Source organism: Colius striatus, chromosome 4, assembly GCF_028858725.1.
Source record: "Colius striatus isolate bColStr4 chromosome 4, bColStr4.1.hap1, whole genome shotgun sequence".
NCBI classification, from domain to species: Eukaryota; Metazoa; Chordata; class Aves; order Coliiformes; family Coliidae; genus Colius; species Colius striatus.
The window spans coordinates 81,991,518-82,005,205 of NC_084762.1; the positions used below are offsets into that span (position 1 = coordinate 81,991,518).

Below are 13,688 nucleotides of genomic sequence, written 5' to 3' on the forward strand. Positions count from 1 at the left end.
TCAAGCTTTTTAGCCCTTGTGCAATATCAGTTTTCTTTTTGCAATTTTCCATATTTGTATTAATTTTAAGGGACTGGATGGGCTCTTTCAGTTATGCAAAAAATAGAGTCAGCTATTCTCCACATAGCCTTATGGCAACAAAATCTACTTGTGGGAGCAAGCTCTGGGTTAAAATCCTGTTCTGGCTGTGCTCCTTTTCCTTCATTCTACAATTGCGTTTTATTAAAATCAGCTTGTCTCTCAATGTGACACTAATATATTCTCTCTTGCAACTTAATTCTTTTCTAAACTGAGCTTAATTCTCTTCTGAACTAAAAAAAAAAAAAAAAAAAAAAAGAGAGAGTGCTATCTGATCAAAACCATTTCACATATAAAAAAGCCAAGTTATAAAGGTCAGGCCTGTAAAGGTGGGATACCATCAGGGAAGTCCAAGTTAGACAGGGGCTAGTTATCTTAAAAGCCAAGTTAAACAAGACACTATTTGGGGCTAATGGCTCAGCCTCATACACTCTCCCCATTTGAAAGTTTATCAATCCTTTGGGAGGCTACTTAGCCCTAAGTGTCTCTTGTTTAACTTGGCTATTTCAATAGCTAACCCCCTTTCCTAACTTGGCTCTCATCTACAGATATAACACCTCCAAACAGCTGATCTTTTTCTGCCTAACTTGTCATGGGGTTTTTTTCCCCCTTCCGCACTGGCTAAATGGTTTTGATCAGGAGCAGTATACACCACAGGAATGGTACCACATTTCTGAGGCTACAAATAAATACTGAATATTAGATGGGATTGGAACTATGTGGCTAAGGCCCAGCTAAAATCACCTTTTATTAGAAGGGTTTGTTCATTTGAATTATTTATAATTGATTCAAAGAGAGTCATATCAGCATTCCTTCAATTTTGGTGACAGGCACTGTGATATGAAAAAAGATTTAAGTAGATTGTAGCTCAACAGGCTTTTCCCCCAGGACATATACTTTTCTAGTATGCATTAAAAAGTAATCTCTGCCATCACCATTGTAAATCCTCATACTTTACACAAGTTTGTCCTCTATATTATTCTCTTCCCAAGCTCCAAAAAGTAAGCTAAAGTTTGGAACTGTCCAATATAAGTCATCATCTCAAATAATAAAATAATATCATTAGCTGTTAGAGAGCTTCTGAAAGTTGGAAAGTTATTCTTTCCCAGAACAAGGCATTAAAAAGAAATGTTTTCATCTCTGACTGCTTTTGCTCCACCCTGATAGCAATCAAGGAAATAGGGTGGCAATGTTTGATTCTCAATGTTTGAGAATTTAAAGCTACCTCATGTTTCTAAGGGCCCCCGTTAAACCTAAGTCTGTGCACAAAACTCCTCAAAGCTAAGCAACAAAATTTTTAAAATTCCAATTTGCAGAGTAGACAATAAGCACTTCTGTGTATTTCCTGGAAGTTACACTTTACAGCTAATTCCATCTGAAACTCTGAATTCATCAGGTGCAATAGAGTGTGTTGGTATATAGCTGATCAAAGGAGAAGTGTTTGAGGAAAAACCTCAGCATGGAAGAAAGTGATGTAAATGAAGAAGAAAACAGCATTTTCCCCTTTGAGATCTTACACACCACTCAAGCAAACTAACAAAAGAGTCAAGTTACAAACTTGCATTATCTTCCAGGTGGCAGCGGGATGGCAATGTCACACCACCCATTGATGCCATATATCGTTATTATTTTCACTACAAAATAAATCAAAGACCTGATTATTTGCAGACATTAAAACATTTCTGGCCCAATCCCAAGATTAAATGTCAAGGAATTAAAGCCTAACCTTTGCTCCACTGTTAGATTCCTACAACTTAATAAGATCTCATCATTATTTATTTTTACCAAAATGTATTTGATTTGGGTGCTGCAAGATATAAGGATTTTCCCTTGCAAAATCTTGGAGAGATTAGATAGGGGTTTTTGGTGGTTTTATTGTTCTTTACTTGTGCTTTCTAATAGACTGTAATACTCCTGACACTAGCCAGATGTTAATTAAGTCTTGTTGATGCACTTCTAACTAGTCTGAAGTATTACAAAACACCATCCTCTACAAACCAAGTAATTTTACCTTTTTTTTAACATTACCTGAAGACGTTTCTAGTCCTTAGGGCATAGAAAATGTTCTGGATGAAGGTATGGTTGTTGTATCACTTCCATTTTTTTCATGTTTTGAATTTCATTATGAATATAATAATTACTAGTGTCTCATAAAGAAACAGACTTATAAGAGAGTTTACTTTTAGGATAAGTGCTGCACTCGGGCTTATGGGGAGCGAAAAATATTGAGAAGGAAAGACAACAAGCAAAGCAAGCAAAAACATTCATCGGAGGGTCAGAAAGGGGAGGAGAATGAGCAGAGCAGAGAGCAAGGCTGAGAGGAAAGAAGAGCAAAAGCCATTGACAAGAGCAAACAAGTTCAGAGCTGTGAATTAAGGTGTCAACAACAGAAAAGGTCCTCACAGCTGCTGCTATTGTTCAATAAGTGAAGGCTCCTGCTCTGCTAAAAAACAAAACTGGAGCTGCTGGGCCTCAATTTACACTTTTGCCCTTTGTTGGCTTCTCTGAGGAGTGTCCCAAAGGCTCCATGTTTCCACAATCCTTCCAAGATCCTTCTCCAGCTTCTGCTGCCTGATAGGGAGAAGGCATTCCCCATCCCACCTCCCTATCCACAATGTGCAGCCTTGGTTCTGCGGAGGTGCCTGCCCTGAGTGCTCCTTTGCCTTTTACTCATCTACCCTATTTACTTTTAACAGGTAAGGAATTACTTCATTTTAAATCAATTCAAAATTATTTTCAAAAGAGAACTTTGCATAACTGCTTTCATCCACATCTTCCAAATCATTTATTAAAAAAGTGACTCTACACCATTTCCAAAGCTTGTACTTAATTTTTATACATATTTTTCAGTTGTTGAATGAATTACTACCCTATCTTTTTTAATTACTACTAGCACATTGATCAAATAGTTTCTGTCAAAGTTTTTTTTTTTTTAACAAATAAGGTTTTACATGAAAAAATCCATTTTTTGCAAAAATGAGAAAATGGATTGTTTTCCCACATCTTTCAGGAAAAAAAAACCCAAAAAGTAAAATACACACTCCTGCAGGAAGGCTTTTTCATTTTTAAGAAAAACATTACAATTTAAAAACTAATTGTTTTCAAGCAAGCAGGAAAATAATTTCTAAGTGTTCTGACATGCAAAATTTCCCCAAATATTCTGTATGATTTTTATCTAAATTACAAGTGTTGACATCTTTTAGCTCATCAGAATACCAAATAGTTTTGAGGAAAAACTAAGCTGTACAATGAACATGAAGAGTACCCGATTCCTCAGAGGTATAATAGAAAATGATTAGTAGCAGAATTATTAGAAAATAGAGGCCAATAAACCTTCTGGGGATTTATTTGAGTAGGCACATTTTAGTGAGGTTTAAATACAAGTAAACTCAAGTTCAATGTGATTCATTAACTTCAAATTTAACTGAACAGCTCTCAAATAATCATGTCAGGAAATACTGAATGAGCATTAAGTGTAAGTATACGTTTTTGTAGACAGAAAAGTTGGAAAGAAATACTTGCAAATTCTAATAGTGTTGAAAATACAAGTCTGCAAAGGAATGATATTTAGACACAGATTTTTTTTTTTTTTAGCTAGCGGACAGTGAAATTGTAGATGTAGAACCAAAAGGAAAGAAAACTATAAAGAAAATAAATTAAGTGTGCTGTTCAGGCATATAACTAAAAAAAAAAAAAAATAAAAATGCAGACAAAAAATACCTGACCCAAAATATCTAAGTAGCTTCTAATGTCACAGATTATCAAGGGTAAACTTAAATATGTTAACAGCAGAATACTTTCTGCCACAATCTTAATGCTTTGCATTGTGTTTACCATTGGAAGACATTCAGCTCATTATTATATAAATGGACAGGGCTTAGATATATGTGCCTGTGGAGCATTTTAAACACATCAGAAATACATAATGTGTAGCATAACGGCTGATGAAGCCACAAAGGCGGCCAGCTAGGATGTGACCTGACTCCGCGTGAGCATGTTTCTGTATGTCGCATAACTCCTTAACGCTGCTCTTTTATAGATGTTCTACTTTTTAAAATACAAAATGAGAAAGAAAATACCTACCCAATACATGTAAAACTTCAATTAAAAGAAAAGCCTGGTAATAGTGAAATAGAAGGTAGGAGAAGGCCCAAAAGCCTGTCTTTCCATTTGTTTTAGTTTGATAGAGTGAAAATTAGGTTATGCATAGAAAAGCAGTAAAACCTGATGGTGTTTTCCATTACTGAACACCTACCACAAACTGAACTAACTTCTGTGATTTCAAAGATGCACAGTGGGTGAAAACAGCAGCAGTACATGTAGAAAAGAAACTGGGAAGGGGGGAGGGGGCAGGGTGCGGGGGGGGGGGGGCAGAGACAGGGATAAGCAGGAGAAAGGGAAAGAAGTTGGCAGTTATGGGGATATTGTACTTCACTTTAATTACACAACATCCTCAGAGTACTCAATAATGCCATGGACTGAAGGCTTAACAAAATACAGTGTTTGAGAGTCTTAAACACAGTAGCCTAATTTTAGACAAGTTGAGATTCGAATACTGAAGTGTATCTCTTGATTTTCCAGACTGCAGTTCCTTGTGACAACTGCCAGACCCGCAGGGTGCAGAGCTCTCCAAAGGAGAAGCTATGGCTACCCCATCTCAAACTTAGCACTAAATTTTGAAAGTCATGGCTTATCCTCTGCTTGGGAAAAAGTATTTTAACTAAACGTGCTTGTTAAAACTTAAATTACCAGCTGCAGCAAAATAAGTGGGGTTTTTTTCAGTCAAGGAGCCATTTCAATCTTCCAGTTATTTAACCACTAAAAAAAGATCATGCCATGCCCCAGCGGCAGACAAAGTGCTGCCTATGGAGTTCTACAGCATGGCTCAAAGCTGCTATAATAATGCTTGGAACTTAGATACCACTTTTCATCTTCAAAGCAGTTTACAAACAGTAACTAATTAATCCGCACAACATCCCTCAGGCCCACTTGGATCAAAAATGGGGCACTGCATGCTGGGACCTGAATCCTCCGTGGGCCCTAGCTCCAAATTAAAGATGAGCAATCTGCTCCTTCTTTTTTTAAATAGACTCCTGATACATTGCCAATGCAGCCCTCTGTTGGGCAACATTTGGATGCCCCCAGCTTTAATCTCTATTAAAGTATCACGCCCCAGTCTGCCTTTGTTAATTTTGGATGTCTTGGAATCTATTAAACGTGGCACAGTTTCTTGAGCTTTTAACAAAGCTTTAGCTTTGAAAACGCATCTTCTTTTGTCTTCGTTCTAGCTGGCTTTCATGCAAAGATCTTTTAGATGAGATAGATACTGAGTCTTCCGCTGTTGTTGACGCATTAGTCTTAACTATTAACATATTCAGCATGATTTTCTAATATTTAACATCACTTTTGCAGCAGCACATAACTGTTGCTCTTTATAAAGACTAAGAGCCAGCTCCTCCTCTGATGTAAACTGCACTGCCAGTTCACAACAGCCCAGGAACTGACTCAAGAAATTTAGCAGGGAGTTGGCTGCCACTATGATATTGTCTCAGACTGAGTCAGGAGACAGGCTGCATCCACCTCCAAATAGAAACATTAGCATTTAAAATAAATACAAGGACACTGTAAACCAGCACCACAAAATAAGCATCTGCAAAAGGATCTTGGGGGGATGACATCAACAGACGAAAGAGTGTCTGCTCCCAGTGGGAAACCAACACCAAAACAGCAGTGGAATGCTCGTAAACTGATTATCGCATTGTTGGACTTGGGGATGGAAAATACTACAAAAAGGTGGTACATTCAAGCACTGTTATGGAGTGTGAAAGGATTCACAGTCTATCTTGAAAAGTAAAGCCATTTGTGTTCCCCTACTGAATGAAGATGCCAGCTTTCTGGTAAAAAGCCTAAACTAAAATAGTACCTAAAAGATTCTGGGTGGAAAATAGTTGACCAAACCTCAAATATGCTGGAACTTCAGCATCTGCACGCAAATCCAGATCTCCCTCTTCTTTGCACAGGTTTAAATGTATAATTAAATCCACCAACTTAGCTGGTGGTTTTCCAAAACAAAGTGGATGTTGGATTGGACTCTGGCTGTAAAGATTACATCTATATGCATTCATATTTTGATTTCCAGTTTCCTCAAATGTTTGGGGAATGGTGACATTTAATTAAGGAAATAAGGGAGGGCTGTTTGTTTGGGTTCCTATCATTAATCATTTGAAACTTCACTGTACCTGTAGTGTCGGGAAATCTCTTCTTCCACCTGGGTGGTAAAGTCACATTTGGTACATGAGTGTTCTTTGTTCTCCTTGAGCGTCAGCGGCCCCTCTGCCCCTGGCAGGGTGTTTGTTTCTGGTTTGACATCAGACGCTTGGGCTTCGTGTGTATTCTCATAGTGGAGGAGGAGAACGTCCACGTCGGGAGTGGAGAATGAGCACTGATGGCACTGATGTTTGACTCTAGAGCTTCCTGTCACCCCTGGAGACAGGTGCAAAAGCAAGAGAGCACAGTGGGAACAATTACTTTTTCTGCAAGCAAATGGATAAGTAATTTCTCCAAGGTGCTTTTCTGGGCTGCAGAGGCCTCGGGGACAGAACTGACAGTGCTTAATGGTACACTTATGAATGTTATGTAGCTGCTGATAGTGACGGAGAAGTGGGCCCACCACTATCACATCTGGGCCATGGCTTTTTGAGTACCTAAAGTCACAGAACTGACAGTTGTAGCTTGTCACCATGCTGTCCTCTGCTCCTTTGCTAGACAAGTCTTTCTTTTTTGCCACACTCGCACCCTTTTCTGTCTTTGTCACTATCTCCCCATCTGCATTTTTGGCTAGATCATTCTGGTTAATGACAGATCCCCTAGAAAGCTTATCATTCAGATCTGGGTGAAGGCTTCCTGCCTGGCTTCCCCCATGCTGTTTGCTGTAATGTTCTAATAGTTTCAATGAGCTGGACGATTCACAGCTGAAACTGCAAAATTTACACCAGTAGTAACTGGTTGTATCAGTACCATTTTGTCTAGAGGAATCTATTGGCTTGATGGGCACCGAATATCCAACTGGTGTATCATCTCCTGCTTTTACAGTGATTCTGTCTTGCCACTTCCCCAAGTCTCCAGAATCACATGGTCGAAGAGTAGGACTGGATTTATTGGAGTTTTTCTCTGAAGTTTTACCAGAATCAGAGGAGGGAAGGGCTGCTTTCATTTTGTTTGGGTGAGTCTGTAAGAAGTGTTGCTCTAGTTCAGTGGAGGAGTTGCCCATGTAGGTGAAATTGCAGAATTTGCAGCGGAAGTACTTGGTGTTGCCTTGGCAATCTGGAGTTTTCCGCCCAATTCCAATAAAGGTTCCACCTAAAGTAACCTGTGAATAAAGAATAAAGTCATATTAGCTTCACTTTAGATTTATTCAAATAGCAAGAAAAGTTAAAAAAAAATTAAAAAAGATTAACAGAGAACAATTAACCATTACCATCATTTTCACTTGTTCTGCTGTAGTAGGATATCATACGTATACTTCTCAAGTATTTAGCATTTGTTGCTGAAGATTTTCAAATAACTGCATATATATTCCATAGTAGTACTAAATGTTTTTATTTGAGGAAACTAAGATGTACACAACATGATCTTAACTCAGTGTTCTCTAACAGGATTATTCCTTCCTTCACTGTATCACTAAATCATGTCATTGATAGGAAATTCAATAATCAGTTCCCATATCCCTGAATTGTATGACAGAAGATTTTGCTGGGAGCCTACACCAGGTTTGGGACAAAAGCATGGGCCCTCAGTCTTTTTCTTTCAACACACTTACATGTTTTAATCATATTCATATTTAACAGTCCAAGAGAATTGCTTTCTAAATATGAGCAAACAAAAATTAAATCTGAAATAACATATTCAGTTTGCTGGGTTAAAGTATTATCAATTCTTATAAAGATCATTCCTACAGGAGTATCCAGTATCTGCCAGGATGCCTTCTAATGCAGCCACAGTGCCCAATGTCTGAAACAAGAAGCGGTTTTCTCAAAGATTACTCAGTGCAGACATTCTCCAAGGAAATCTTCTGTTCCTCTCATGCACAGAGCTCAATTTAGTAAAACAAGGATGGAAAAACTACAGTAGAAAAATGGCATGTGGCAAATAAACCTACCACACCCAAGTCCATGACATCACTACTGAAAAAAAAAAAAAAGGTAGGTCTACTTAACTGTTCTCATGATCTCTGGGCAAAATGGTCTGCAGGAAGGAAACAAGACTTCCAGAGCTTATGTTATTAAACCCTGTGTTCTCATAGCAGGCAGGCCTGCCCTTCCCAGGAGTCTACCACACCTGCCCCTGACATCAGGGGGAGATTTTTGGCTCCTGTACAAATGGTTTCAAGACCAAAGAAAGAATCTCCCAACAAAAATGTTACCATTGCTCTACTTCTTTTCCCGAATAGAAAACAGTGTACGGCATCCAGAGAGATAATTCCTCTTTACATCTGAAATCCAGAGACATTTACACCTTTGCCATTATCCACTCTACACCTCTATATCAAGGACATGGGTGGAAGCTTCCTTGTGCCAGTTCTCAATTTTAACACCCAAGAGATGCCTTACATGGAGTACAAAGTTTCCATACAGGGTTTGATTTCCATTCTCCAAACCAGTAAGTGTATTACTTCATTTCTGCAGGATTCAGTTCTAATGCATTGGGCAAATAGTGTAATTATTTTTCTTCTCTAACAGCTGTGCCACAAAGAAAACATGTGATCACTGCTCATTCAGTATCACACCATATGGAAAGACTCAGACATACAGAGAGCGTGAAATGTAAACACTTTTAAATGCATATAATATAAATGCCTTTTAGCCATTTAGCTCAGAGAATGAGATGCTATCCTTTGTATCCCATCAGAACTGAATATGTATAGTGAGTCAATGAGTTGCTAAACCATGATATAATGAGCCGCTGCTATTCCGCCTCCAATTTCTGGGTTTTTTAAAGAAAGAACAATTCCCTTGTGCTGGTTAAAACTTTCTTAAATAAACTGAAAATTGCCTTCTGTTTGTTTAGGAAACATATCTCACTAGGCAATGGTGAGTCAAACAGCCAAATGGCTAGGATGTAGCTGTAAAAACATTTTCACTTAAACTGGAGGTCCAAGTTCTGGTATCAACTTATTCATTTGGTTTTGAAGAGGTTGTTTGGAAGAGGGATATTTCAATAGATCTTTTGTACTGCATGACATGTCTCATTTTATTCATTTTATGGCAAGCAAGAAGTAGAGATAAAGCCACGCTGAGCCCAATCCACTGACAGCAGTGGGATTTGGGCCTGCTCCACACTGTGCAATTACATAAGTTGCAAGACAATTTGGTTTTCCTCATTTAATGAGATAATTAGTTTGTTCTACTATGCGTGCAGAAATAACTGGCCAAAATGCTTTACCTTAAGTAGCTCTAATGAGTAAATACATCCATGACACTTAGCTGTCCATTCACAGAGCCTACAGATAACAAACCTATTTTGCAGACACTCTGTAGACACCAGTTAGAAACAAAATGGCAATCATCCCAGCTACTGTTCATTGCTTATTACTTTTATTTCTGAGTACTGGAAAAAACATACTATTAGTTCTAGTATTTTATACAATGGACAGTAAATCACATCACTTCTGTAACATGCTAATCCTGGTTAGCAGCCTACATAGCAAATTTGTGTCATGTGCCGATACATCCTACTCTGCATCAGAGAGGATAAAATAAAACTGAGGATTCTCACAGTTTTTTTTAACCTCTTGAAACAGGGACACACAATCTTTACAGCACTGGAATGTAACTGATGGCTAGTTATTGGGTTGGCATTTCCCTGACTACCCTGCCACAATTCAAAATAATGTGTCCTATTAGGAGAGCATGTACGTGAAAGGTAACACAGGGTCATTTTAATGTTATTACACTCAAAAGCCATTTTTCACATATAACAAAACGAACTCAATGCCTCCTTGGGGGTCATCAGGTAAACAGAACTGAGGAAAGCAGCTTTCCATGCAAAGAGGCTAGGAAAAGCACTTGCAGTGACAGTATAAACTGAAGCTGTTTCAGCTTTCAGACAGACAAATTTGGAAGAAGTCTATACATTTGCAGAACTGTTTGGATTCATGCACTCTGCTCAAATCTTGGCTTGACTTTCACATTTTTCAGTTACATATCGTACACAGTGCAAAGGCACTAAAGACCTTCACTGGGTATGTAATTGCCCTTAACCTACTGACCCACTCCAGAAAGAGGAAAAAAGGGAGAAAGAGGAAAAATATAAATAGATATACACCCTAGAAAACAATATCCAGATTTCTTTGTGGTATCAGAAGTGATAGTTTCTCATTGGTATTTCTCTATTTCATTCTGATCCTGGCAAAATGTAGTGCCCTGCTTTCCCCAGAAAGAGTCCTATTTTCTTCGGTAGATGCTCCTCTCCAACATAATGAGAAAACTAAGCAAACGAATTACAAATTTCTGCAATTCTGTTAGGGCAGTGGAATCCAAAATACCAGTTGACATAACTAGTGCCAGTCACAAGCACATCTTACACTGGAAATGTAAGAGTACCTACATATCAACAGCTCCCTTACTGAGCACAGAAGAATATTAATCTTCACAATTCTCTTTTTAAAGGGAACCTAACATACAAAGCATCCGTTCAGACTGTGAAAACCTGATTTAGTTCAATGTTGCTTACTTGTGAGACCTTGGGATTATCACTTACTCCTGCAGCACCTGAATCATGACAATATAGTTGGTATTATTATGCAGTATACAGGAAGACAACTATTAGAATTAGTTCTCCATTACTGCACTGGAGATGATTTCAATGATATTCTTCAAAAATTGCTCTTCAAAGTTATGTCTCAGTCTGGGATTAAACTGAAATATATTTCATAGTAAGACTCCCTGAAACTCAAAACTCTTACATTACATTTCATTAATTAATGGGAGAAATTATCAAAATCTAGAAGACTAGGAAAGAATTCACCACAAGGACTGAAGTTCATGTGTTACTATAACTAAGCTATCTCCTCACACACCATGCACATTTCCAAAAATAGCCAGAAAGAGGAGAAAAGATAGCATGATAATTGACAATGTTTCAAGATGTATTTTCTACTGCATGTTGGCAAGTACTTCAAAAAAGCTGTGTGATTGCACTACACATTTCCAACAGATATGCCTATATTACCTTAATTACTCAGACTGAAACCAATGACTTAGTGGAATAGATGGGCTTGGGCAACGTTAGGTACTTTCAGGGTTTATTCTAAAAGTGGCTTTGATATTTAATCTTTCCTTCATCTAAATGCTAGTTCTTCCACCTCCTTTACGAAGTTCAATCCTAAATTGTATTACTCCAAAGCAGTTTACAGATACTGCTTACAGAAAATGAAAAAAAGTTACCAAGAAAGACAAAAATCTGACAGCTTCTGTAATGGTATGTTTCACAAAGAAAATTCTACCAGCAGAAACTAGTGCCCTGTACCTAAGAGATTCAACTGCAAGGCTTACATGTATATGGTAAGGATGTATTTGATTCCTGGTTTCTTTTGCAACTGCTGATTAGAAACTTGATCAACCATCTGCATTGGAACATCAAAAGTTAACAAATATTCTTTTTTTGATTACCTGGGTTATTTCTTTGGCTAATCAGGAGGTGAAAGGCTCCCTTACCAATCTCCTGAGCCATCCAGTCTGCCTTTGCCAATTACTCTTAATCTTCTAATCCTAAAATATTTTCTAATGCTCTTGTTTATTCATTTACTTTGTGCAATATAGCATTCAGAACATTTTAACTACTCCACATTTATGAAGTTCTTCATGTCATGCAGGCCAGAACATATTTCATGCTGGCTTTCATGCAAGTTTGTGTAACAACTCCTAGTTCCCTAACCTCCACTATAGAGAACACACTTTCTCTCCGCATGCAAAACTAGGAGAATCTTCAGAGAAAATTCTTTAAACTACTTACCATACCGTGATTAATTTATTGGTAGGCAAAACTGTGTTGCATAAGTGAAGCAAAGACCTGGGGCAAACTCCTGGCTTTGTGGGCTATTCATACTTACTGAAACAAGAAAGCAAACTATTGGGTCACATCCATTCAAGATGACAGTATTCTTCTTGAGATTTGTTCTATTGCCATTGAAGCCAGTAAAGGTCTTGACATTGGAATTTAAAAGGTATTTTTTAAAATAAAGACTGTGACAGAACAGTAACAGGACTTAAATTAAGGTCAGGAGACCAGATGTGCAAAACCAACAGAAGTAAGGAACACAAGATCAAGACCTTCATTTGCTAGCTAATACTAGAAAATTAATATCTAGCACCTAAAAGAAGACCCATCCCTTCTGTTCTTGCTCTGTATAGCTAGAATTACCAGACAGTACCTTGGCTACTGTAAACTCACACAGCCTCTCAGACCTCGAGGCAAACTTGCACTGATTTACACGAGAAAAAAACCTAGCTGCTTTCCTTTTTCCCCAGCAACTTTATTTTTAAGCTCTAATTATCTCTGTGGGCTAGCTTAGCAGTTTATCTTTAAATATATCTGTGACTATTACAGGTCCCACCAATTTTCTTCATTAACCTCTCTTCAAAATCTTCATAAAGATGAGGAATATTAACACAGAAACAGTTTTGCCTTGAAGGCTGTAAACGTGCATCATGTCAATTCTTCTGTAGAAACTGTCCATATGAATGCTCTAATATAAATCACTTCTCACTGAAATAAGGCTAAAATAGCTCATTTCTGTCACAGAACAAGTGAATGTTCCCAGGCACACACTATTTAGCAGCTGACATGCTGTAAATCACTGAATATCATCCTGAATAGTAAACTTGCTAATGTCTCCACAGAAATTATATGAAGAATTTCTGCTATATATAACAATATAAATCATTAGTTATGAGCTGTAGTCAGTAGAGAATTCAGATGCCTGTAAGACCACAGGTGCTTTTTCACATAACATTTATATATACATATAACAGGTGACACTATATGGGGGTTGCTACAGGCCACCTGACCAGGAGGTCAAGCAGATGTCAACGGCCACATGTCCAAATGGAGACCAGTGACAAGGGAGGTCAGTATTGGAACCAACGCTGTTTAACATCTTTTTCAGCAGCATGGACAGTGGAATTGAGTGCAGTCTCAGCAAGTTTGCTGGCACCACCAAGCTGTGTAGTGTGATGAACACACTGGAGGGAAGGGATGAAATCCAGAGGTACCTTGACAGGCTTGAGAAGTGGGCCTGTGAAAACATCACAAAGGTCAAGGCCAAATGAAAAGTCCTGCACCTGGGCTGGGGCAATCACAAGCACAAATACAAGTTGGGCAAAGAGCAGACTGAGAGCAGCCCTGAGGAGAAGGACTTGGGAGTGTTGACTGACAGGAAGCTCAACATGACCCTTAAATGTGCACCTGCAGCTCAGAAAGCCAACTGTATCCTGAGATGCATCAAAAGCAGTGTGGGTAGGTCTAGGGAGGTGATTCTGCCCCTCTACTCCATTTTGGTGAGACCCCCACCATGATCAGAGGGCTGGAGTACCTCTCCTGTCTTCAAAGAC

At 38.4% G+C, this 13,688-nt stretch overlaps 1 protein-coding gene across 6 annotated transcripts in view; it reads right to left on the reverse strand.

The window, feature by feature from the left end:
• Window positions 1-13,688, reverse strand: part of TRPS1 (transcriptional repressor GATA binding 1) — a 213,230-nt gene that overhangs the window by 149,416 nt on the left and 50,126 nt on the right. For 4 of the 6 annotated variants that reach the window (XM_061995561.1, XM_061995560.1, XM_061995558.1 and 1 more), the window contains one exon: window positions 6,318-7,447. In XM_061995561.1, the coding sequence (XP_061851545.1) occupies window positions 6,318-7,447 (1,130 nt within the window). The remainder of the gene's footprint in view (window positions 1-6,317; window positions 7,448-13,688) is intronic. The other 2 variants (XM_061995563.1, XM_061995562.1) reach the window with 2 other exon arrangements.